Below are 26,847 nucleotides of genomic sequence, written 5' to 3'. Positions count from 1 at the left end.
ACATTGGCATCATGTGCACTTCCCCGGAATACCCTGTTATCTGCCATTTCTGTTCCCAAGGTGGCAGTGAAGGCTACAGCGTCTTAAATTAAAACCCCCAAAATTACATTAAAGCTGTCAACTTTTTACATTCCTGCAAATTTCTGTTGCAAAAATAACCATCTTCAATGTTTCTTAATAAAATAGTCTTTTGAAACAGATGGGCATCCTTTGTCCTTCACTGGAACCATTTTATTATCTTCAGCTACCACCAACTGTCAATTCAGCCCCGTGTGGGGAGGGGGTTTCCCAGTTTGATTGAATGCTTATGGCCCCCACCACTTCACAGGTTGGTGTCCCAGAAGTTCCATTGTAAAAGGCCTCAGCCCAGACAAAAGTCTGCCAAGGTAGCAATTGGCACTTGTGTGTTCTAGCATCTACTGTGCTGAGCCTTCTGTTGCTGGCCACCCCGAAGCAGAAACCTGTTTGGGACTGATTTCCCCCATGTAACCAATGGAATTTAATTCCTTATTTTATTTATTTGTGTTATAAATCAGAATAAAGCCTGTTGAATAAGATCTCCCAAATATGTTTCACAGCACAAAACCCATTTGCATTGCTAGATAAGGGCAGGGCTTTATCCAACATTCTCTTTTAAACAAGTATTTTTCTTTATTTGCAAAAGAACATTTAAACATGTGGTGACTGCTGACATTTCCCTTGCATATTCGTTTTTAGTCTTCCCTCTGAATTCCCACATTGATTTGTAGCCATAGTTAGTCTCTTGTGTGCAGCCGTTTGTTTAAATCACAGATGCACTGAAATTGGCATAGGCCCAAAGAGCCAAGGCCTCTATGACGCACTGATCATTGATATTTTGTAGCCCAAAAGTAAAGTGTTTCCCGTGTAGCTGAAGTAAAGCTTTGTTTGAACTCTTCAGAGCTGAACAAAAGTCTGTCATTCAGGGATACTGTTATTTTCTGCTGGAGCACAATGTGAATGTGGATGGGCATGGCAGGGTCTCATTAATAAAAGTAGTGTTATGAAAAGAGCATCAGAGCAGCATCATTTTTAAATATAAATATTTCCCTTTTTCCATGGGAACTTTGGGCTTGCAGCAAAGCAGCGCTGCTTTTTCACTCCCCTTCTTTTGTACATGTAAGAAACACACTGGCTGGCTTTCTTAGTGTGCCCCCTTGTTCCATCGGGCCCAATATGTGCTTGCAAGATGGTGCAGCCATCTTTTTGTAGTTGCAAAATTCAGTTTTGCTGTGAGGCAATGGTGCTCACAGGAGCCAGCGCAGCCATTTTGCTGCTTCTGCTGAAGTGCAGCTTGGTTATGGATGTGAGTAAATATATCCCACACCTCCTCTACTGCACAGGCTCCCTTACCTGCTGTGTCTTCCTCCTCTGCTGCACAGGCTCCCTTGCCTGCTGTGTCTTCCTCCTCTGCTGCACAGGCTCCCTTGCCAGCCGTGTCTTCCTCCTCCGCTGCACAGGCTTCCTGGCCTGCTGTGTCTTCCGCCTCCTGTGCACAGGCTCCCTTGCCTTGCCTTACTGACCATGCTCCCCTGTCATTCTTGGCTCCTCTGCCATCCCCCACTATTCCCCTGGCTCTCTTGCCACCCTCGGGGGAACCATGGTGCCCTTTGCCCCCCCCCGTGGGAAACACTCAAAAGCGGTAAGCTGCTCCATATTGCCAGGCTAAACTCTTGCTCCGCTGTCAAACACTTGTCCGACATCTGTAACCTCCTTGAACACTTGGATATTGATGTGCTCGCCATCACTGAGACAAGGTTCAAGGACAGATCATTCATGAGCTTTGACACACTCCTCCCTGAAGGATACAAGATCATCTCTACACCCAGACCCAAGAGGTCAGGAGGGGGAGTGGCTTTGATCTTCCCAGAATGGATACCTGTGTCCATCATCTCCACTCAGGCCTACTCCTCTTACGAATGCCTAGACTGCAGGCTTTCACTCTCTCCTAAGTCTTCTCTCCGTTTGGCCACCTTCTATCGGCCACCAGGGCAATCCACTCTCTTCCTCTCAGAATAGGATGACCTGGCTTCCTCTCTACTCTCCTCTGCCTCTCAACTCCTCTTGTTGGGTGACCTCAACATCTATCTGGACTCTCCTGACTGCTCAGGACCCTTCCGCAACCTATGTGATTCCCTCTCCCTCTCGATCTTACCTTCTGGCTCCACGCACATAGCGGGCCACACTTTGGATGCTCTCATATCTACCAGCATCCCTCTCTCTACCCCTCTCGCTAACTCTCCCACTTGGATGGATCACTCTCCTCTCTCTGCACACTTAAAGCTCTCCTACCCCTTGCATTGGCACACCTGGTGCGGCCACTCGGATTCAAAGTTACCAGACCCATGAAAAAAAGTGACAGTGGCTGCCTTTGCCTCCACCTTCTCTCCGCCTCCTACTCCTGCAGCTGACTCCAACCCTGAAACAGCCCTCGCTAACCTCAATCGCTCTATCTCCAACACCCTTGATATTTTTGCCCCTGTAATGAGGGTCTGACTGAAGCCTTCCAAAATGTTCAACTTTTGGTACCATTCTGATCTGGCTGCCCTTAAACGCAAGTATGACAAGAGGACTGGGTTTCATAAAACACCCAGCCATTACACTAGGCAACCCAGACCTTTTTCTTGACAACGGCACCCATCTGTCTAGCCAGGGCATGGAGCATTTCTTTCGGGAAATCAATACAACACTTGCTCATGGGGGCTGTCTCTAGGGCATACTCTTGGGGGAACACGGTCAGCCGGGAACCTGCCCGTGTGTGGCGGCATGGGTACGAGGGGGTAACCTCAGGACCCGGTGCCCAAAAGTATGATACCATCATGATATGTGATATTGTTATTGTCATAACCCATATCTGTACAATAAAATCCTACGGACTTTTATTGCCAACACTTGAAACAAGTTGTGAGTCTATCATTATGGGTGAAGGTTTGGCGTTCTGCCATTACTAATGCATGTATATGGGTTCAGCAGTTATGGGCAATGCTGCATGGGCATCCCACAAGCGAGGCAGGGTAACTGCTGTTACCATCGGCAGCTGGGAGAGGGGCAGCCCCAACCGCCCGCGCCTGTTCCTCTCCTTCCCCCCAGCTACAGAGACACGCAGTCTCGGCAGCACAAAAGCCACGGAAGGGTAAGGTGCGAACAGTCATCGCACCCTTCCTCCAAACAGCAAGGTGCTAAGCGCCATAAGGAAACAAACATCAGGCAGGGCCCAGGTTCAAAGATCTTCCCCCACCAGGGGGTCAGACAGTCGTCTATCGAGCCGGGGGCTGCAACAACAGCAGCCCCCACCACATGCACAACAAAGACCCAGGGTCCTATAAATGAGAGCAGCATGCTCAGAGTAAACAATCTGTTTGTGGACCCTGAATGGGGACCCAAGCAAACAGGAGGTTCACTGTTTACTCAGTGTTTTCCAAATCTTCTTTCTTCTTTACCACAGAACCCACACACCCTACAAAAAGGGGAGAAGAACAAAAAGAAGTATAAGGCACTGTATGGTGCCCACAATAAGTCGTGGGACACAAGAAGGCGGCATGGGTCCGAGGGGGTAACCTCAGGACCTGGTGCCCAAAAGTATGATACCATAATGATATGTGATATTGTTATTGTCATAACCCATATCTGTACAATAAAATCCTACGGCCTTTTATTGCCAACACTTGAAACAAGTTGTGAGTCTATCATTATGGGTGAGGGTTTGGGGTTCGGCCATTACTAATGCATGCATATGGGTTCAGCAGTTATGTAAGGTAACACCTTTCAATCTGATCAGAAACCAGTATGCGCTTAGGTTACTGGTCTCATGAGTCTGGTTTTGTTTGATCTTTCTTGAGGTTTGTGGTCTTTGTAAATATGTCATTTTTCATAACTGAAAATGAGCACCAGATTGGGGGTTCGGGGAAGGGGAGAGACGCCCTGTATGTATCTGCTTGAACCGAGAAATAGAAACTGAAACAGAACCCCCAGAGCTAAATGTTTCCGCAGTTAGTGTGAGGCGAGATACTTCCTTTCAGGGCAGCTCGGCAGCTGCGGTTCTGCAGGAGGACGCTCAGGCCCTGCAGCTACATACCGTCACTCGTCATCATCAACAAATCTTTATTTCGGGATCTCGTGCCATAAGAGAAAAACAATGCGAGCAATGAATACATCAAATCATCAGAGCATAACATCACGTCACTATCATCTTTAAAATACATAAAATACATACTTATATATGGGGAGTGAATGTGGCAGCCTGGGAAACACTAACCCCACAGTATGGGGCCACTTCCAAAAGTAAAGTTACCTACTTTGGAGCAGCAAAGGTAAGTCACTGCTTTTGTTTAGAATGCTGCAAACCGCAACAATATGCTGTCCCCAAGTACAATATATATGGGTGCGTGTTTGGCCTATACAGACTCTGGGGCAGCAGAATAAATGAAAACCAGTCTCCCACAGAATATACGTGGCATTTGTTCTCTTTTTAACTGCTTAGTACACAATACAAACGCACAATAAATAAATAAATAGTGCACAATGGTGCCCGATTTACAATGGGAAAATTCCATTGAAAAACTCTTTGTAAAGCCCAATGCTGTCTTTCTTTGTCTAGTGGGCTTTGTTTCTAAGATTTCACTGTATGGCAATCACGTTTTGTTGTTATCTAATTAGTGGTTTGGGGTGTGCTACCCCTTTTTAGACGTTTCCCCCACTCCCCTCTATAGGAAGAAGATTCCTAATAGGGGCGGTTATTTAGTCGATGTGCGCCATTGCAAACAGAAGCAGTGCCTTAGCTTAGCAGCCTCAGAAATAATCAGTTACAGAGCCAGTTAATTAGCAGAAAGAACAAAATTGCAATCTTTATTAGAACACGGAAGTACAATCCTAAACATAATGTTAGCACTTAACATAGGTGCCACATAGCAACCCACTCATGCCTACAAACAAGCCGTGTGCCCAGCTACAGGCACCCATCTATAGACCGTGGCCCTAAATCCTTTCATACTATCAGCACCCCCTTCCCATTATGATCTCGCTTTAACCTTCAATTTTATTTTCCACGCTCAAATCATCGTATGCGCACAACCTACAGTGCGGACCACCATTTCATTATAAGTGGTGTTAAAAATAATCTTTGCAAATCACGGTAGAGAAGATAGAATAAAAGTGCACTTAATTGGTGCAGGTTTTGTCAAGATACAGCAATTGTTGAAACCTTGCAACATTTACTATTAGAGTGCACAGCCCCTAAACTTTTAAGTTTAAGAGGCATTCACTTTGCCAAATATTTTGCATACTTTGCACAAATAGACCCAAGTAATAGATGGGTCGCTCTGGCTGCAACTGAATGTATGGGCATAAGGATTGCTACCATTAATTTTCTAAAATCCCTAAATATGGAATGAACGATATACATCATGTTAAATTAATTGTTAACACTCTTAAATTGTGAAATTTCGACTTGGAAGATGGTTGTAATTGTAAATGCTTGTTTTACTGATTTATTGCTCTTATTTATGAAAGAATGGATTTGTGTAATATGTATAAATTGAAAAAGTTGTTGTAATTGCAACTATATTCAATAAATAAAAAATAAAAATAAAAAAAAAATAAAAGTCCACGCAGTATTGCCTTCCGAGTGAGCTTGAGGCAGATACATGCGGACGGATTACAATTCCCCTCTTTTGATTTCAAAGTCAGTGATGTCAATTGTAGGGTACACAGTCTGTGCGCAAAATATGATGTCCTTACCTGGCATGGCCCCAAACACTGCACAACCATCACTCCCATCATATGTTCCAGATAAACCCTGGTGCTACAGTTCAACCACAGCCTCAATCAATATTCCAGAGGATGTGGCCTAGCCACCTTATCCGTCAGTGAAATTCTCAATTCTATCTTGAGCGGGTGCATTCAGGTGCCACCCCCAAGAGGCACTAATGTCCTCAGAAAATGATTCTCAGCTATCATCAGCCTAGTACAGCTCGTATTGCCCCAAAGTTCTGCACCATATAGAGCTGCTGTCATCCCTTGGCATGATAAGTTTTGAAGGGGGTCATGGATCGATCCAGCCACAAAGAGCAAATTAAATCCGCAGACTCACCTGTCCACAACTGGGGCAATAGTTGCCACAGATTCATGCAACTGGTCTCCCCAGCTACCCGAAACTGAATATATTATCCCGGTACTCAAAAGAGCTACCTCATTTGTATTTTGAGACATGTTCTCAGCTTTTGGTTCCTAGCCCAGTCCATACATTTGGTTTTAGCAACATTATCAGTCCCTTAGATTCAGAAGGCCCCTAAATGATATTGCCACCCCCAGCCCTTGGGCCAGGGCATTTTCTTTCCTGATCATCATTATCCGTAAAGAGAAGGGCCATTAATTGCATCCCGGCCATATGGCTAAAGTCAGCACCTGAACCCCTCATCCCAGCTTGAGCAAAGAAAAAAGGGTTGGCATGAAGACACAGCCTGACTATCACCTCGACTGGGAAGTCAGGCATGATGTTGCCACACCTGAACTAATGGACACGAGCAAAGTTGTTGTCATAGAATGTCATCTGGGGCAGGTGTAAAAGCTCTAGCTTTTTAATTTTTCTTAATAAATAAAAGTATGCAGGTATTTCTGCTTCTGAAATGCTCCATGCCAAATCTACATGCATCCATGTACCTCTGCTGCTCTGGTGTCCTGACATATGCAGACACTGCTCTCCAGTTACACTGGGCAGGTTCAAAGGTCACATGTGCATTCCTTACATCTACTGGTGCATCTACTGGTGCACCAAGTCACTGCAGACAGGGGTAGCATTTAAATTACTGCACCCCTGAAGTAAACTGTAATAATTGCTGCCTTATCAATCTGGTGGCAGGGTACACGCTAAGAAGGAATCATACCCGGTTATGGAATGGGGGCTGATAAGTACACACAGGATAAAAGCCACCCCAATTCGATATTGTACGTGTCAACTTTGTGAGCCCAGGTCAGTGATGTCAAGGCATTGTCTGATCATTGCTAGTCTGGCTGTCTCCACTGCTCCAAGTGAGGAAACATCCAAGATGCTGTGTTCCTTTAATTCCCCAGTAGAAGGTGAAACACTTCCCCTCAGGGCACACAAGCACCCACCAGGAAAACACCTTAAAGCCCTTAGCACTGCTGTGTCCACATTAATGACTCTTAGGTTGTCCTGCTGCATTTGCTACAAAATATTGTCTATTATTATGAACGGGAGTTTAGAGTTACAGCAATGTTTTGGATTCTAGGAGTTTTCCTGAATTCCAAGAACTCTTTAGACAGCTGTGGGGACAGATTACCAGCTGTAATTGTATTTGCAGTGTGGACAAAATTAAAAACATCCGAGGCATGAGGCATTTTGTAACACCATGACTCATAGAACTGTTGTCATAACCCCAAGTGATTAAAACATCATTTTGGATGGTATTTCTTTGCTTTTTGTATATGCAGTAAACATCCTCTTTTTCAACTTAACAGAAGAGCATTCTGTAATAATAATGTAATCTTATGTAGCAGTTGATTTTGTCTACCTTTCTTTTTATTAGCTTTTGGTTAAATTACATTTCAACCTTTTGCCATTCTAAAAACAGGAGATAATAAGAAAGAAAAAAACAATGGAGGATACACAATTAAAAAATCCATCATTTACAAATAGATTACATTAGTTGAATACAAATCACAAATAAAAATCTAAGAAAAAAAATTAAGGTCAGAGGGAAAGGAAAAATACCCAAATCACTTTCAGGTTTGTTCTGTCCCAATTCCCAGTTTTATAAAGCTCAGAAAACCCACCACTTCCCCCACTACTGAGGTGGGAGAACCACACAGTAGTCTATATATAGTCTAGACCAGATTATTTCTCACTATCAGTAATCTTAAACCGGGAAATAGTTTTCTCAAAATACAGAATTCTCAGGAGGATTAAAGCTTTACAAAATAAATATATGTGCTGCAGTGTCTCCATTTCAGTCTTCACGTTACAAAATCTGCAATAGGCGTCCTCCCTCAACATGACTCCGCTATGTGCCAAAATCTGCCTGGTGGGGTGGATATTGAATTGGAACCACATATAATAATTCCTTGACTTAACAGAGGGATATATATTCAGGTATGGAGCCACAGCCCCCATTAGCTTATACTCGTAATGTAAATGTTCAAGAGAAGGATAGTCACGCATAGCGTCCATGGTCTGAATCCAGTCTTTCTGATTTAGTTGATGTTTTACATTGGACAGATTAGCCAATAAAATGTCCTGCGTCAACTCTAATGTGCTGAGTAATTTATTGCTGGTTTCCACCAGAAGAGTTACACTATTCAGACTCTTACCCAACAAAAATGAATTAAAGTCCTCATATAGAGAATTTTTCGGGGGGTCTAGGATTCTACGGTACAGAGCCAGGATACACCATTACAATCAAAGCATTAGCGACTTCAAGCCCAGTTCATACCTGTTAAATGATATCGGGATACAGTTCGGTAAGCGAAACACCTTTCTTCATATAAGTTGCTTCACCTGTTCCAAGTAACTACCAACCCATAGGTGCAGAGCCTTCATCCGTATAACAATTCCACCACTACGTTAACCCTCATAAAATCCAACCACTGCTTTCAGTGAGAATTCACTGTACGTATTATACTTTTTATGAATTTGGCCTATTAATGCCATAGCCTTACTCCTCACAAAATCCTTGACATAAGCTTTATTCGGTTTATCAAGGACTAAATATCCCAAGCAGATCATATTATGGCAGATCTCCACCCTGGAGTTATCCATGAACCAAGCAAAGTTTGTCTGCTAGATTAAGTCTTTGGTTTTTGGGGTTTATACAAAGCTTTCCTGTCAAAGCAGCCCAGCTTTGGAATTCCCTACTGCCTTCACTCCGAGCATACCAACCATACCAGAACTTTAGATCTAACTGCATTAACTTGCTGAAGTCCACAGACCAGTAAGGCCCACCATCATCACACTGCTCTGGCCCGATCTCTTATCTTGTATGATGACACCTAATTTTCACCTTCTATTTATCTTAGTTTGACTTTGTGCCTTTTCCCTAATGTAATTTATTTCTGTAACCTAAGCTGTGAACTGTCTTGTAAACTTTCCTGCACCTTGCTACCCTGGGGTCTTGTGCGCAATAGAAATAAATAAACAAACAAACAAACAAAGGGCATGCTGTCTTGCATACACTAAGAAGGAGGCAATCAGTATTTGTATACCGATGAGGGTGCTGTCAAACAAGATGAAATCATCGGCGTACAGATGTATTGTATTCCTGACAATCGTGGTGGGACAAAAACCTCCCTGTTCAAAAAGTCCTCTGCATCTGAAACATACAGGTTGAAAAGACACGGGGCTAAGATGCACCCTTGTCTCAAACCTGTGGTGGTCTTGATCTTCCTAGATAGTCCTCCCTTCATGTTCAATTGAACTTGAATGTTCACATTATTGTGCAGGGCTACCAATATTTTTAACAGGGAGGGCAGAATTCCCCATTAACTAAGTTTGGTCTGCAGCCTCTGACGGCAAATGCCGTTGTGAGGTCTATTGAGGCTACAAAGATGGAATCATTCATACCAAACCTTGCCAGATTCTGTATGCTTCTTACTAATACCCCATTTAAAGCTGTGTCCTGCTCCTTATGAAAGCCTGTTTGGAACTTTCAGAGCCTTTTCACAATCTTAGCCCAGTCTGTTAGATGTGTCAAATTATGGACGCAAAGCTCTTACTGTCCGTGTCCATCACCATGATGGGGCGATAGGTTTTGGTCCGTTCTTGGGCGATACCTATAAATTGGCACCACATAGGAGGTCTCCCAGGAAGAAGGGTAACATCCCTTTGTAAGAACATTGTCATATAGGTGGTGTAGAATTTTATCCTAGCCCTCAGGATCAGATTTTAATACCAGGTTTGTTAGTCTGTTTGCCTCCAGCGTGGGAGCAACTTGCTTTCTTAATGCAGGACGAGATATCATCTTGCTCAATGGCACAATAGATGGACCCCAGATCTGGCGGTACTACCATCGATTACATTTTCATGATATTGTCCCCCTCCTTACATGCATAAATCGAATGAAAGTAGTTAACCCATTCCCCCAAAGAAATTGGATTGAGTTGCTGCAACTCTAAGGTGTTACCTAATGAATTCATAAGGGACCAGAATCTAACTGTGTCTTTTGTAACCAAAGTATTTAGCATCAATTCACCCTCCATTTGGTTTTGTAATGCCTTGTTGTTCCTTATCCAGTTCCTATATGACTGATTTACTGTGCATATTTCCAAGGCCTCCTTGCGGGAAGAATTATGCCCCCCTCGCCTAATTATTTTTAATTGCGACTACAAGTCCTTACTTCCCTTAATTTTGGAATCAAAGGGATGAAGATGTAATTTTTTGAGTTTTTTCCATACCACCCAGCCATTCAATCGTGTGCATATTCTGTCAATGATATTACAATGTAGTCAATAGAATTTGTCTACTGAAAATGTATTATTCCTCCATTCTTCAGAGGAGCTTTCCAGAATGTCTATGAGGTCATCCTTCAGTCTCCCCATGGTTTGAACTTTCCACTTAATCCTATTCCCTCCCAAATTTGCTGTGAGGTCCATGGGGCCTTCCAAGGGAGCCACTGTGAGTTCTGTCTTAAATTTTAAAGCTTTGATCCGATGGCCACTTGTTCTGGCAGCACCCACCTTAAAAACCTGGCATTGGGAATAAAGCAAGATATCAACATACATATAGTCCAAGACAGCTTCTTTGTCACCTCTTGCCCACACATGTTTTTGTATCCCTTAAAGCTGCCATTAACTCTGAGTAGTCCAAGCGAGCCAAGGGTTGCGGCCCACTTTACTCCATTTCTAATCTTAGCAGATGATCCGAAGGAGATGACCGTGGTACCAAACTCGTAATCCATGTCTGCTGAGGCGGGTCCGGAGGAGTTAAAGTCTCTGGCTATTAGTATCCCTCTTGTGTCCACATCCTTCTCGACAATTTACTATGCATTCACAAAGTATCTCCAAAAACGTATTGAGTGGCGCCACCACCTCATTCCAGTATATAATGACCATCAAAACTGAGAAACTACGAGAGTCTATTTGAAGCTCCTGAACTGAGGCCAATGCCCCTGTCTGTACTTCGTGGCTACCACACTAATTTAATTGCCATTCTGATTTGACACCTGTCAGTAGCCTGCTATATGGACAGCCCTTTGTGTTTTTTCTTGTAAGTTGATAGTCAATCTTAAAGTAGTCGCGGACGGGGGATGAAGAAGCCAAGTATCTTGTCGCAAGATTATATTGAGACATTTTAAATATCCCACCAGCTTGGAGTTGGTTAACAAGGCCTTGTGTCCTCTAGTATTCCATGAGGCAACCCACAAACAGCACTCCAGGCTTAAGTGTAACAGGGAAGGGGAGGGGACCTGGGAACAGGTTGGGGAGTTCAACACACCAGACAACCATGACCAATCACTGTACCCAGAACTAGATTCCGGTTTACGCTGTACCCTTCTCAGTGTATTGCCTCCCTGATCCTTACTCAAAAAGATCCTAAAGTCTCAGTGAACCTAGGTTTGCTCCAGGCCATTTACATCTACATTGCTTGGACTTTGCTTTTCTGAGGGCCCATATGATTGTATGTCAAAGCCCTTCTTATGTAATTGAGTGGCCTCATTCAGTATTACCTTGAATATTATTCTAGACACAATGTCCAAAATAACTTGGTCTGTTCTTATTTTGTTGTTGGATTTGAGCAAAGCCATATCCTTTGAGACTATTGGCCGGAGGGTAGGAATCTCAGCAAACAGGGCTAAGACATTAGCTCTATTTAGCACTACATGTCTCCCATCATTGAGGACACACTCTAATAAGAGTCTTTGTGGATGGATGTCACTTCACTTACTCACCACAGCCCTTTTAGAGCCACTCCCCCTCATTTTTTCCATTCTCATTTCTCAATTGGTAAACATTAAGGTTACTCAGACCAATACAATTGACCCCTTTCTCATTAAATGTGTCACCCCGAGATTGGGTTTTCAGAACTACCGGTCTCTGGTAATCTGAACCCTGTGCACCCATCCCACATAACACACTTTAGACCGCAGGGTTACCTCCCTGCATTAAGGTTGATGGGGTAGCTAATCCTCAGCCTCTATTGACAAACCTCTCTAAGCACTACCAGAGCCCCACACAACCTAGACCCTAGACTGTGTTGGTTTCTCCCAGTGTTCTAGTCGAGGTGTTGGTTGGAACCTCTGCCACAGAAATAATTTCTACCACTTCACCAGTTTCAGATTATGCTCAATTGTCCCCGTCTTGTTATTAATAGCTGGCTCTTTTCCAGAATTGACTTTTATTATCTCTTTTGTAATTGGCTCTAATTCCGGAACAATCACTGTTTTGGAGACAATTATTTTCACATCACTCACATTATTAGATAGTCAGTGTAACATTTGGGACATGTTTGCAGATGCTGATGAGGGAAGACCTAAATCAGGAAATTTGAATCCGGGGGACTCCCCCCCTCTGTGGATGACCACTCTTGATGTAATTTACCAGTAGCAACATAGAGTCTTTCGCTTGGGGCACATTTGGGGAGTATTCCCTCATCCCCCGGGTTAGGACCAGGATCTAGGGTTGGACGCCTCCTCCTAACAGTTTCCACTCTTGGAGGTTTAAAAATTGATCTAATGTCTCTCGACTTCTGCAAATTGTCGATTTTTCCATTAATATCTTCCACGTGAACAGAGTTGATTTTTAGTTCAACCTTTATATTTTTATAAAGGGACACGATTGATGTTATTACTAGATTCAATGCAAGTATTGAGGAATGGTTGGCGTCTACATTCTGTGGCTGATGTAGAATGATATATGATATGGCATTCATATCGCGCCTTTACACAGGTTTTTCTAGGCGCAACAAGAACAAGAGAGGGAAGACAGAGGGAAGACAAGACAAACGATCCTACTAGGCCTTGTGTCATTCAGATCGTGTAAGTGCGACAACAAGAAGTGTAAGGTGAAGGGTGGCTGGCTCTGAGTAAGTGCAGCCAGGGCAGCGCTGCACTAGGTAAATGCTATGAGGCGGGGGGCTGCAGTGATTTACAGCTTACAAGTGCACGGTAGGCCAAGAGGCAGTGCAGGAAGACTGGTCAAGGAGGAGCCTTTTACCCAGCGAGACTCTGAGGGTACCAGGTAACCAGTCGGCCCAGCAGACAGGTAAGTTAGCAGGGACGCGAGAGAGAGAAAGCAGAGGCAAAAAAGAAGGTCTTGAGCTGCTTCCGGAACTTCAGGTGATACGGCTCAAGTCTGAGAAAGGTAGGAAGGCCATTCCAGGGGGTGGTACCTGCAGAGGAGAGAGATCTACCCCCACTCTCTGTCTAGAGAAGTGTGTGTCGCTCAAAGAGTTGGAGGTAGCAGTGCGAAGGGCTCTAGAAGGAAGGTATTTTGGCAGAGAGAGTTGGCTGTAGTGCAGGCTCTATCCTCAGAAAGCCTTCTGGATGATGCAGAGGTTTTTGAACTTGATCCATGAAGCCACCGGGAGCCTGTGAAGAGATTTCAGTGCTGAAGAGATACAGCCGCTGGGCTTCAGCCAAGGACAATTCTTGCAGTTCTCGATTAGTTGCAGAGAGCAGAGATTAGAGGTAGATAGAATGAGAAAGAGGCTGTTACAGTACTCCAGCCTTTAGAGAACCAGGGCTCTGGAGACAGTGATCTTCTTGGGGAACGTGAGAAAAGGTAGAATACCTCTGAGGAGGTGCAGCTGGAAGTGGGCCTTTTTGGCAAGGTTTGTGATGTAAGGAGAGAAGGAGAGAGTGGAGTTGAAGATGACACCAAGGTTTTTTCCTCACAGGAAGGCGAGGGTAGAATGAGGGTGGCCAGAGTGATAGAGGGAATGCGGGAGCCGGGGTCCCAATGAAAAGGATTTCCAGCTTACTGGTATTAAGACACAGATCGTTGAAGGTGCACCAATCCTGGATCATGGATGGACATTCACGAATGAGCAAGGGAGATGAGACGGCTGAGGGAAGCCTGAAAGAGAGTGTCATCCGCATAACACTGAAAGTTAGAAGAGAAGATGGAGATCATGTGGGCCAAAGAGCAAGGTAAACCCCAACTTAGGTGATGGAGTAGATTAATCAGAGTATGAACTTTCATATTCATCCAGCGATGTATTTATAAAGGGTGGAGTATCCAAATATGAGCTATTTTCCACCTCTGATCCATATGTCAAGCGGTCTACTGAGATTGACTCTAAAGTATTGTGAGCCACTGGGAAGTCTGCTAGTTAACAACAGTTGTTATGTTATTCCCCAAGTTGGAACATGTTGCTTGAGGGCCAAGAGACTTTTTGCCGCTGAAAAGAAGCAGGTAATATTTGCAGGTGTTTTACTACAAAAGACACCTTCTTTCGCTGTTACTATGACATTAGCCTGTGTACATGAGATCAGGCTGGTGAGGCCGGTAAGGGGAGGGCATGGCCTATTTCCAAGAGATATTTCCCACAATCTGATTTAACCTGCATCTTCCCACTTCCCAGGTAATACATATGATTAATTACAGATGTTCTGAATATTCCCGCCACCTAAAAGCATGTAACAACTCATTGTGATTGTGCAGAGTTGTTGTCTTGAGAACTACAGTGACATTCACAGCACTCGATCCACACACGCTCTGCCCTATTTTGGGTTTTTAAAGGTCAGTGAGAAAATTCCCTCGTTAGCTGAGCCGAGGCTCCCAGGCAGTAGCAGGACAAAGCAGAGTGCACAAATTACTCAAGCCAGAGCAATCCACGTTTTTAATCTCCACACTTCAGCAATAGGCTCTACTATCCAGTTAACCAGTGTAACTGCAGTGACACTCACACAGTGTAGCTGTTAATGTCATATGTATCCTGGATCTACCAACTGTATTAGAAGGTGGTATTGTTACCCCATTTTCAATGGTAATTGGTTTATTGAGGTGCTGGACTACTTTTGTGGGGGGGGACCAGAGTGATATGCAAATGGATATTTCTGCTCTGTGAAGGGTGCAGTGAGCTAAAGCTTGATTGCAGACCTTCCTGAGTGGAAGAACTTCTGTAGAACAGGGTATTTGACCCATGTTCGTTCTCAGTAGAGGGGCACCAACACTCTTGTTCCATTTGAAGGGCCAACATCTCTTTCGCATATATGTTAACTTTCTCGTCAATCCAGTTTTGGTAGTTAACAGTGTTTGATATGCTGGACAGTTCGTTGTAGGCCATCATGTGTCCAGGTATAGGGAGTTCCTCCTGATGTATCATCCATGTCAATATTTTCTGCTGGCCCCATTGTATATGAACCTCTCTGTCATTTGCTCACTTAACCTGCAAACAGCAAGATGGATTTAGGCCTTGCCTAGAAACAAGATTTTGTAAGACAGCATGCACACTTGTATGATTGTTGTCCTCTACATCTCAAACTCAATGTGAGCCTTCTCATATTTGTTAATCAATCCCTCTCTCTGATATTTATATTGATATTTTATTTCTATAGCGCTCGTACACAAGTGTTTCAGAGCACGACAAGGCAAGGGAGGGGAACAGGGGAGAACAAAACAGCGATCTTACTAGGCCCAGTGACATTGAGAACGTGCCAGTGCATGGGAGAGGGGGAGGGGAAAAGTGCATGGAAGGAGGGAAAAGTGGAAAGTGCGAAGCAGAGGAGAAACAGATAAATAACAATAAATAAATAATAAAGGCAAGAAACAGTGGTCGTGTAGCCATAAATGTGCAAGTGCTAGGTTTAAGGCAGCCGACAGGGTAGGTCTGACAAGTGCAGGAAGAAAATGGGGGGCTGAATGGGTACAGATACAGACCCCAGTGCAAGGGGTGGGCCGGAGGCAGTGCGGGAGGGTGGCAGGGTGAGCAGGTACCTGGGCCCAGAGGACAGAGGGTGGCCAGGTGTACGGTGCCAAGAGAGAACAGATCAGCAGGGGAGAGAGGGAGCGAAGGCAGAAGAAAAGAGGAAGGTCTTGAGGTGCTTCCGGAACCAGAGATTGTTCTCCTCAAGTTTTAGAGTGGCAGGGAGGCTGTTCCAGAGGGAGGCCCCAGCTGAAGACAAAGATCTACCCCCAGCTTGTTTCTTTGAAAAACGACTGACCCTGACGGAGTTGGAAGTAGAGGAGTGAAGAGCTCGAGAGGGGAGGTATTTGCGGACGGATAGCTTAAGGTATTTTGGACCCAGGCCCCAGAAAGCCTTGTGGACAATGCAGAGGGTTTTGAATTTAATCCTTGCATCCACTGGGAGCCAATGGAGAGATTTCAGAGCTGGAGAGATACGATCCCAGGGCTTGAGGCCAAGGACAAGTCTCGCAGTCCTGTTCTGGATTAGTTGCAGAGGGCGGAGAGTAGAGGCAGGTAGATTTAGAAATAGGCTGTTATAATAGACCAAGCTAGAGAGAACCAGAGCTTGGGATACCATGAGCTTCTGGGGGAAGGAGAGGAAAGGCAGAGTACCTCTGAGGAGGTGCAGGAGGAAATTTGACTTTTTAGAGACCTCAGAGATGTGGGCGGAGAAGGAAAGGGTGGAGTCAAAGATGACCCTGAGGTTGTTTGCCTCGCAGGTGGGGGTAGGAGGAGGGCCAAGTTAGGCAATCAGAGATGAGAGAGGGAGAGGAGGTGGCAGAGGGCAGCCTGAAAATGAGTTGGGTGTCATCAGCGTAGCACTGGAAATTTGAGCAGAAAGTGGCAATGCAGTGGGCGAGAGTTGCTCTGCTACGAGAACAAAATCATTCCAATTTGTTTGACCTTGATATCAAAAACGTGGTTAAAGGAGCCTAGTTCTACATCTGCTGGAAAGCACAAACATTTCCCTCCTGGAGTCAGATCTTCACAAAGGGGTCCAAGCTCTAGTGATATACAAACTTGACTATGGAAATGCCATCATAAAGGATCTTCAGAATATCTATGGGAATCAATGAAGGCGTCTCGGCATGAAGCAGCATGACTGATATAAATGCGCAAAGCAATCCACCTAATCTTTCTAAACACCGTGGTGGATAAACATGTTAATGCTAGAGGCTTCAGGCCTGTATGAAGCACACATACTCTCATACTTCAAATTCCAAGTTTCAAGAAGCAACACCCGGGAAGTCAGTCATTCTCGGGTGCTGCCATAAGGATTGGGAAAGCACATTTGACAGCAATTTGTTGTACCCCGTCACTCAATTTCAATAAGAAGGAATACAAGACTTTTATTTTCAAGAAACACATTAAACTTAGGAACTAAGCCAACTCAGCACCTGAAAAATGCAGTGACGGGGATGCCATATGAACTTGCCACTGATTCACGCACCTATAGGTCCTCTGACTTATCTTTATCCGCCTCCGTCCTTAGATATCCCACCCCTGATCTCATTCTCTCTCTTCATCCTCCCTACTTCTGCCATGCTACTCACCTTGCCCCCTGGTCTTAACCATTCATGCATCTGGATTAAGAACAAATGTGTGGTGGACTGCATAAAGATATTGCTGCAAATGGCTTAACTGCTGCAGTCTTTCTGGAGACCACCCACTTTACATCCATATCCCTCTTGCCTTACATCTCACTACCTGAGTGAAACCTTCAGTGCCTAATCCCTGCTATCTGCCACTGGCTCAGTTTCCAAGTCTCCTTGGATACCTCTATGTACCTTACTTGAAGATGTTTTCCTATCCTACTTTCCACCTGGACCCCTTTTAGGTTGCAGGTTCTGATGTAACTTTCATCAAAACGGTTCTGCCCTTGATTGGCTGCTGCCTTGCACTTGAAAACCCTTCCTCTCATCCTACTCCCCGTACTTCTTCTCTCGTTGTGTGCATGGATGCGTCTTCTCTTTCCCTGCCCGTGTCTGCAGGGTCGGACTGGCATAAGAAATAGGCCCGGACACCCAAAAGAAAGTGGCCCACCCCTCGCATCAAAAAAGTGACCCACCCCTCGCCTCAAAAAAGTGGCCCACCCCACGCCTCAAAAAAGTGGCCCTCAAACCATCATCTGTGAATCGAGTCAATTCACGACTTTGCAGAAAATGCTACTTATGGAGGGTTCATGTGTCTGTTACATTACAACACAACTCATAAAATAACATAACTTTGCAAACAGTTGTGTGACAGGATCCACAGCTCCGAGGCGCAGGAGTGGCATGAACCAACCACCCCCACTGCGGTTTTGGCACTTGCTGCAAGTCGATGCTTATACAGGGCTCCGCAACCCCAGCAGGGAAGGAGGGTTAGGGTGACGATAGTTGGATAGGAAGAGGGGGGGAGTAGGGAAACCGGAATGAGCTTTACAGAGAGGTTTTGGATAGGTTGGGGATGTTAGGGTAAGGTTCTGATCACTGCGCACGCTTCCAGCGAGCTGTTACACTCATAGAAACACACGTCCCTGTTTCTGACTCTACACACATATACAATATCACTTTAGCAGTATACAAAGGCACAGCAACTTAATAAACACACGTGAGGTAGTGCAGCACTTAGCTTAGGTTAGTTGTCACCAGAGTGTCCCTTGTTGTCTCCTGCGATTTCGTTGTGCCAGGATGTGTCATAGTAGCTGTTCAAAGTAGCCAAAAAAGAATGCTGCATTGTAATTAACGTATGAAAAACACAAAGAGGCATGCAGCAATACAGACATATATAGCAAGTGAATTCCTGCTGCATGCACACAAATGTGCACGTTTGTGTAATCATCCTACCCTCGACCACAGTGTGTGCTCTGCAACAGGGCCTTTGAGAGAGGTGTAATCCAGGTTTTTATTTTGCCCTGGCGCACATTAGGCCTGGATGCAAAGTCACAATAAGAAAACTTGGCCAGATTGAAAGAGTAGAGCGACTGATTCTCTGACTCTAATTTGGGCGCGGATGAATAGGATAGGCGTTCTGCCTGGTCACTGCTGCTTATAGGCTGGACTGGAGCCTAGGGTGGCCGTGCTCCTGGGGGGAGACAAAAGGTGTGCAAAATGAAGGTCGCCAAAGTGGTTTAAGTGTGCTATACAGGGCCCCCTTACATTACACTGCATTGAAGATATACAGTCAGTCACTAGTGGTTACTTACCCACAGGGATGGGCTCGTCTGGTTGGCTGTTAGCTCTGCTACAGCCAGGCTAGAGTGAATACTTGAACAGCAACCTGCCTGCAAAAAGAAACAAAGTAAAGATGACGAAATATCAATAAACACAGTATATATCACACAGTATTTATCATACAAACAATGTGCAGGGCTTGTAAAAAAGATATGATGGGGGGCCCTCCAAGTGAGGGTAACTTGGTAGATGTGCTTAAAAGAATAAGGCCACTGAGAAAGGGGGCACTATGATTATTTATATTCAGCAATTTCTTACCCCATACATTACTTCATTGTGTCAGCCAGGCTCAGACTGGCAAGAGGCCCATGGCCGAACCAAAAACACAAAATGCTGGTGGAGGCCAATTTTTGTTGGTCAAAGTAAGTGGGCCACTTTTTTTGGCCAATTTGAACCAGTTTGATGATGAGTTAATTCACTCTGAGGCTAGTAGTGTTTGACCAATGTTGCTGAGTAAATATTCTTTAAAATGCACAATTTGCATCACACTTTATCAAACAACTCCCCCTCGGTTACTATTCCAACAGTGTCTCAAAAGGAATGAATAGCCATTTGTAACTGTGGGCCGCCCACTGCCCACTTTTTCATTGATGCGGCTGCCCAAGGCAATTTTATGGCCCCCCCACTAGTCCGACCCAACATGGCAGGGGGATGAGATGAGTATGTAATGAGAAATGAGGTCCACAGCTCTAAGCCCCAGAGGTTGGCGTATTTCGAGGACCGGACTTGGAGACTCCCTTTGACCTTATTACACAGGTTGTGAGGCAATTCCTTGGTCCACAGTCTGAAACATGCATACTTCTAGCGCCACACAGTGGGACGCCCAAAACTAAGACAACAACCAATTTACAGGTGTTCTGGATTGGTTCTAAAACTATAAATCACCCATTGTCCAAGCAAAGGGTCCGGCCACGGGCACCCTATAGTGGTATCTCACCTGCCCCTAATTCCCTTATTCAAACTCCAATGCCCATTACTGTAAATAATGCCCATCCAATTCACTTTGAAGCGGGCAAACATTCCATGAATCGGGCCCACTAGTGCATGCAACTGGTTTATACAATCACAGTCAATTTACATATATCGCACTTTGCTGTTATATCTCCTGGGCTGGGTTCAGATAACACCGAATTAGTGCAGAATGCACAACTCTCGGGTCACACCGTGGCCTGTGGCCAAAGTGGGCAACATTTGGGGGCCTCTTTGGGATTGGTTAATGCGCGTGGTACTCAATCACCTGTTACAGTGCTCGTGTTGTATGCTAGCCAGCCCATGGTCCATCTTTAGCTGCTAGCCTGCTACATCATATTGCGTGTCAGGGTGTCTGTGTGTGGGGGGGGTTTGTTTCTGGGGGAGTGGTGCTGCTCACAACACAGGAAAGACTTTGCAAAGCATAGGGAAAGTGGGGAACTCAATACATCGTCATCAGTTTTCTCTCAGGCTGCATCTTAATTCCGACAATTACAGCAACATTTATGCATATTATAGATCTGCGAAATTCACGCCTCGCCCTCTGCAATCCCCCACCCTGTCTGCCTTTCTGATTAAATGCCCTCATCTGATTTACCAGAAAAAAATCTCTTTACAAAAGAAAAGAACAACTCCACCCTACTGACACAGTGCTTAAAAGGTGAGGGCATACACTGATGTACAAAACGCACATTTATTCGGTCCAGGCCAAAAAAAAGTGTGCAAAATGATCCCCCAGAGGCAGTTCGCCGTCGCTTTGGGATAGGCCCTGCTTTAAATTAGTTGCCAGCCCTCGGGAAAAACGCAGGGAAAAAAAATCTATGACCGGGAGATGGTCGGAGACCGCCAGCATGCAAACCCAGCGGTGATGAGTGATAGATGGGAGCCCCGAGGGAGGCAGGGGCACGGGAGGGTGCGGGGGGGGGGGACGGGATGTAGTCTTTCAAACTTTCGCTTCATAATCATGCCAAAAAAACATGGAATCATGCTGAGCTTTAGCAAATTAGACATGTTAGGGCAATTCAAACGAGTGCGCCCTTGCCTGGAAAATGGATAAAAGGCTGAGTCACCGAACGCGTGTGTGTTATACCATTTAATCACCTTATCGATCTTCTAATAAATACCACGTATGAGGTGCAAAACCCTGAGAAAAGACCACCTATTTCTAACGCCCACCCAGGAGGCAAAACAAATTAATAAAAAGAGGTCCTGATGGCATTTTTTAAAAATTGTAATGAAGGGCAACACCAGCACTTCTCTTCACTGTAGCAGAAACGAGTATTGGCAACGCCAACAGCTTTGACTTTTGGGGGCATGGTTACACTATACACACTAAGATTGAATGCATTTTCTAAAGGAAACAAGAGTACAAGAAACATATGTATCAGGTTCATTGGGCACAAACTAAGAGGTTTCTGCTGCAACTCATAAACTTACTTGTTGGGTGGGTGGTGCTGGACCTGGACCCTGGTCTGGAAATGGAATCAGATATCGGAATAAGACGAAGAGATCAGATCCGTGCTGCTACTCAAGGAGGTGGCTTAGGCAGCTCGGCTGGTGATGTGTGGCAGGTGTGGTGGGTGGTTCTGTGCTGCTGCTGTGATTGCGAAGTCGGTCACCTCACCTCTCCGAGCGGCTCCGACTCTGCGTGCACACAGACAATCCCACTGCCTGTCAGTGCACGTGCTGCTGCCTGCTGCACTCTATGCATGGCTGACGCTGTCCTGTCCTGACCTCTCACTTAACTCACTATGCTCTATAAATCAAATGCAGTTTGCAGGTGCAGCAGCAAGAGGCCCATATACCCATGGAACACACACCACGGAATTGACCTTAGTGGCGTCTCAGAGATGCTGTGTGCGGGTGCTGCTACACTAAGTCATTGGTTCTTCTTCCCTTCCCCAGCGGTGGCGGGCCAGCGGCCCCACCCCCAGGGCCCGGACCAGGCAAAAGTTGCTTTCAATTTAGCATGCAAGTGAAGTGCAACAACGGTGTGTTTACTTCCTGCAGTGCAAAGTTGAAAGCAACTTGAAGTACGTGTGTTGTTATGGCCTGAGGCCAGGCGACTCAGCCCATCAGCCCAGCAGTCAGCCTGCCCTAGCCCCGGCACCCGCGGCCCCCAGGCCGGCGGTGTTCCAAACTCAGATGCGCATGTAGAGCACTTTTTGTCAATTGTCTCGAGAGACTCGAGGCAATTGACAATTGCTGCCATTACAACTTGCACTCTCTGCTAATCTCACGGCCTGGCGCCACTGCCAGCCAGCCAGCCATGCTGTGCCGGCCCCGGAATTTCCCCAGTGAGGCCAGGCCAGACAAATTAAATCAAAGCAAGGTAACAACGTGTAAAAGTAAACAAACACACGTTTTTACCTTGCTTTGATGAATGCTGGGCTGCAGATTGCTCCAGGGCCAGCCAGCCTGAGTAGGACAGCCCAGGGTCCACCACGCGTATGCACCCGCATTATTACAGATGCAACTCAAGTTAAGTTGCTGCAACAAAAAACCGGCCCAGGGCCCGGCTGATGAAAACCGCCCCCCCCCAGGGCTCAAGATCGTTCGGCCAGCGGCCGAAAGACCGATATGACCAGTCCGACGCTGCGTGTCTGTCCTTTCATTGCATGTAGGACCCTGACATAAACCAAGCACATCTGCACCTGAACACCATTTTCAGGACCCTTGTTCCAATCACCATAGGTATGGGAGCAACTTGCATTGTCTCCTGTTCAACCCTACACCCTTCATTGAAACACTCGTGCCCCGGTGACTGCTCTACTGCGTTCCCTGAATATTGTAACTACTCTGTTTTCTACATATGTGCAATGCGTTGCCATCCATTGTTATGTGTCTTATGTGGCAGACTGTACAATGCTCCCACTCCCATGTTTTTATAAAACTCCGTAAATTAATTAATAAATATATGCATAGCGTGTTTAGGAATACATTCAGAACCCATAATCTATTTCTGTGTATTTATATGGTACTTATAAAGCGCACAAAGACTGTGAGGTATCGAGGCGCTAGGGAGTGAGGGGTGGGGGCAGGTCAGTAGAAAAACAATAGTGTTTTTAAAGCCTTGCGGAACGGGGGGAACTCGTGGAGCTTACGAAGATCTAGAGGCAGAGTGTGGCTAGAACACAACTGAAGTAACATTAACCCATGTGATCAGTAAAACAGCTGGTTCTGGGCTGTGCAAAATGGCTGGATTGTTTTCATATGTTTTGGACAAAATGAATGTCTGTTTCTAAACCTGACCCGTGCATCATCTGATTGTCGTATTTGTGATACAGGGATGGAACAACAGACATTACCAGGACTCTACACTGGGGAAGCCCCACCGCCTTTCAAAAGGTAAATAGATGTATCCTCTGCGCACGTTTTTCTCAAAACAGCAGTGCTGCTAGTAGGTGCGAAATAATTCCATGTATTACTCTATGTCTTTCTTAATTACTAGTCTTTTAGAATTACTGGTCATTGAGAAATGTCCGTGGGAAAAAACGAGGGCAAATACAAACGTTTAACTCAGGAATAAACACGTATTACGACTGCAGAACAACTGATGGATGCATGACTGTTTGTTTGGAAGATTGTGCAGCTAAACAGCATAGACAAATAATGATGCTTGTATTGCCACTGTAAGAAGACACCAATGATGGCTTCAGCCAGATGTTTCCAGTGTTTGCCCCTAAAACAATACACCTCCGATGGCTTTGTCTACATTTTGCCACCAGCATTTGCCCTTCTAAGGACGAACCTGTGATGTCCTTGCACAAATATTACTAGCATTTGCCCCTGTAAGGAAACAACTGAGAGGGCATTAACTCAAAATGCCAGCATTTTGCCACTTCGATAGACCTGTGGTGACTTTGTCCAGATATTACCAGCATTCGCCCCTGTAAGGGCACACATGCCTGTAATTGACCTTTTAAGGACACACTTGTGATGGCTTTCCCACAACATGCCAGCATTGGTCCCTGTAAGGATACACCTGCCATGGATTTGCCACATCATGCCAGCATTTGCATGTGTAAGGACAAACCTGTGATAGCTTTTCCCCAACACCCTGGTAATTGCCCCTGCAAGAACAGACCGGTAATGTTGCTTTGTTCCTTCATGCCAACATTTGCCCATGTGAGAATATACAATATCTTACATTGAAACAACTTAAAGAGAATACAAGTCTCAAGTTGCGCAAACGCAAAATGGTTATGAAATGATGAACACAAATAACTGATTAGATATATCAGTTTAATTCACTGATTATTCCTTAGTGTAGAAAAATATTATGTACTTAGAACTCTGAACCTCAGTTAGAGTCACTGAAGGTTCACTCAGTTAGATTCACTGGTTAGTCCAATAGTTGCACTTGATGCCAAAATTGACAATAATGTTTTTGTTTGTATCACTTTATGAGACTCAATTTTTACAGACTCCGAACCTCGACACGTGTTTCCCCGCCTTTAGTTTTTAGGCGGTTCTTCAGGAGGTACAGTTTATGCTGTTGCTTGTTCTTGAAAGAGAGTTCATTATACATTCATGACTTATGACTGTTCAAATCAATTGAAGAATGTTCAGTTTTAAATGCCTGCAAGCCAAGACAGAACAGTATTTTAGGGACACTGATATGTTTCTATAGTGAGCCACTTGGTGTTCAATGAGGTAAAAAAAAAATACTTATTAGTCATCCTGTGAGGGTAACCAGACCGTGAGTGAGCGAGTGTGATCTCCAAAACAATGTCCTAAATTGGACCATAAAATAAATTTAAATTAATTCAAAAGAAAATGGACTTGGAGAAGTCATCTTAATTATAATTTTCAAATGAAAATTGGGGTGAGCAGGCTCCAAAATCAAGCTTACCTTAATTAGAAATGGGTTGTCATTTCTAGACGGAATGGTACGATTGCCATGTTGGATTCTATGCAAACAAGCGTTATTTATACAACACAATGACGTCATCGCGTATGCGTACTTGATGACGTCATTGGTGCCATTTTAGAATGTTAGCGCTATTTATGTTAGTATGTGTTAGTTAGGTTATTGAACATGGACAAATATGTATGTGAATGTGGTGCCCCCAGATTTTCTTCTGTCATTGGTTTCTGTAAGCATTGTACCCAATATTATACAATGTGCAATTATAATAAAAAGATGAAGGCTGCTAATATGTTCTCATAGTGTAAAGGAAAACTGAACTTCTCAAAATTAAACGCTTACAAACATATACAGGTCACTGACAAAATCATTAGTTAAAGAGATGCGAAATAGACCTGAACAAGTGATTAAAAGAAACTCAGTGTTCAGAGAAAATTATAAAGTTCCTGGTCCGAATTGAAGCCAGAGTGGCACGTGTCCAAAGCACATATCCATTTTGCTTCTGCCTTCCATAGAATGTGTTCAAGGTTACCTCCTCTTGGAGGTACAAAAAATGTTGAGATGCCAAAGAATGTTAGTGAATCGAGTTGGCGTATTCGATGCGGAGTTTGAAAGTGGACTGCCAGTGGTGATTTTAGGTCCTTGTTGTTAATGGCTCGGATCTGCTCGCCTATTCTGGTTTTTAATTTCTGATGGTACTTCCTACATAAAGTTTATTACATGCACATTGGATGCCATATACATGGGTACTATTGCAATTGATAAGCTGCTTAATGTCGGCTTTATTTCCGTTTAGTAGTGCAATGTTTTTCTTCCCGTGATATGAATATTTACAGTACTGACAGTTTCCACACTTGTAATTGCCTTGTACAGGTTGTTTCAACCACATGGATCCAGGTACTTGTTGTGCTGTTCGGTATTGGTAATGAGATGGGCTTAATTCATCCTTTAGACTGCGAGATTTGCAAAATGTTATAGTGGGATAATCGTCCAAAATTGTATTAAGCTCTGTATCTATTTGTAAAATGTTCCAATTTCTGGATAGTGTTTTTTTGATCACGGAATTAATTGTTGGTACTGTATGTAGTTATGAATCTTATTTTTGATGATTTGCCAGTTTCCTTTTGAGATGTTTTGTCTTGTAATAGTTGCGCTCTTGATCTGGTGATTGTTTTAGGTAACGTTTTTTAAATAAAAGTTTGGCTATATCCTCGCGCTTTGAAATTTTGTATGGTGTTAGATACATGTTTGTGAAATTCTTGTTCCATGGTGCAATTGCGTTTATCTCTGAGCATCTTTCCGAAGGGAATGTTGTTGATTAAATGGCTTGGATGATTGCTGGTCGCATATAAAGTACTGTTCGCTGCTGTTGGTTTGATATACAAAGTTGTTTGTATCCTGTTGTCTTCAATGTAGAGGTTGATATCCAAAAATGTTATTGATGTTTGGCTGAATTCTGTGGTTAGTTTGAGATTATAAGTATTGTCGTTAAGGTGTTCAAAATATTAATGAACTAGAGTTGTGTTACCTTTCCAAATCATAATGATATCGTCAACGTACTGTGCCCTTCCTCTAGCACACACAAGAAAGAGCTCAATCTGTCTTTAAGACTGGCACCACTTTCTCTTCTATAAATATCTTACATTGAGCACTGACATAGCTTCGTTTTACTGTGTCTATGCTGAATGTAATGGTGTGCCAACCCTCACTTACGAGTGTTTCTCAGCCATCAAGGGATTTTCTTGTTATATGGACTTTGAGCACTTTTTTATCCAATTACATTGCGTTTTGAGATGGCAGCCTCATCATCTCAAAATGTGCTGTAATTTGGGGAATTCCATTTGCTGAATGACCACTGTCTGATGAGCTCCAGTCTCAGATGCTCTCCCCTGTGTTTTCCACTTTTTCCATGAGCTGCC

The 26,847-nt window shown here is 44.4% G+C and overlaps 1 protein-coding gene across 2 annotated transcripts in view; it reads left to right on the top strand.

Annotated features, from left to right (window-relative positions):
• Nucleotides 1-26,847, top strand: part of LOC138481081 (xaa-Pro aminopeptidase 2-like) — a 633,999-nt gene that overhangs the window by 531,413 nt on the left and 75,739 nt on the right. For both annotated transcript variants that reach the window (XM_069612976.1, XM_069612977.1), the window contains one exon: nt 23,346-23,406. In XM_069612976.1, coding sequence (XP_069469077.1) covers nt 23,346-23,406 — 61 coding nt within the window. The remainder of the gene's footprint in view (nt 1-23,345; nt 23,407-26,847) is intronic.

The sequence above is a fragment of the Ambystoma mexicanum genome, chromosome 5p (genome assembly GCF_040938575.1).
Source record: "Ambystoma mexicanum isolate Mex_15411 chromosome 5p, UKY_AmexF1_1, whole genome shotgun sequence".
NCBI lineage: Eukaryota > Metazoa > Chordata > Amphibia > Caudata > Ambystomatidae > Ambystoma > Ambystoma mexicanum.
The sequence above is the reverse complement of the archived record's forward strand: the minus strand, read 5'-3'. Positions and strand labels throughout refer to the sequence as shown.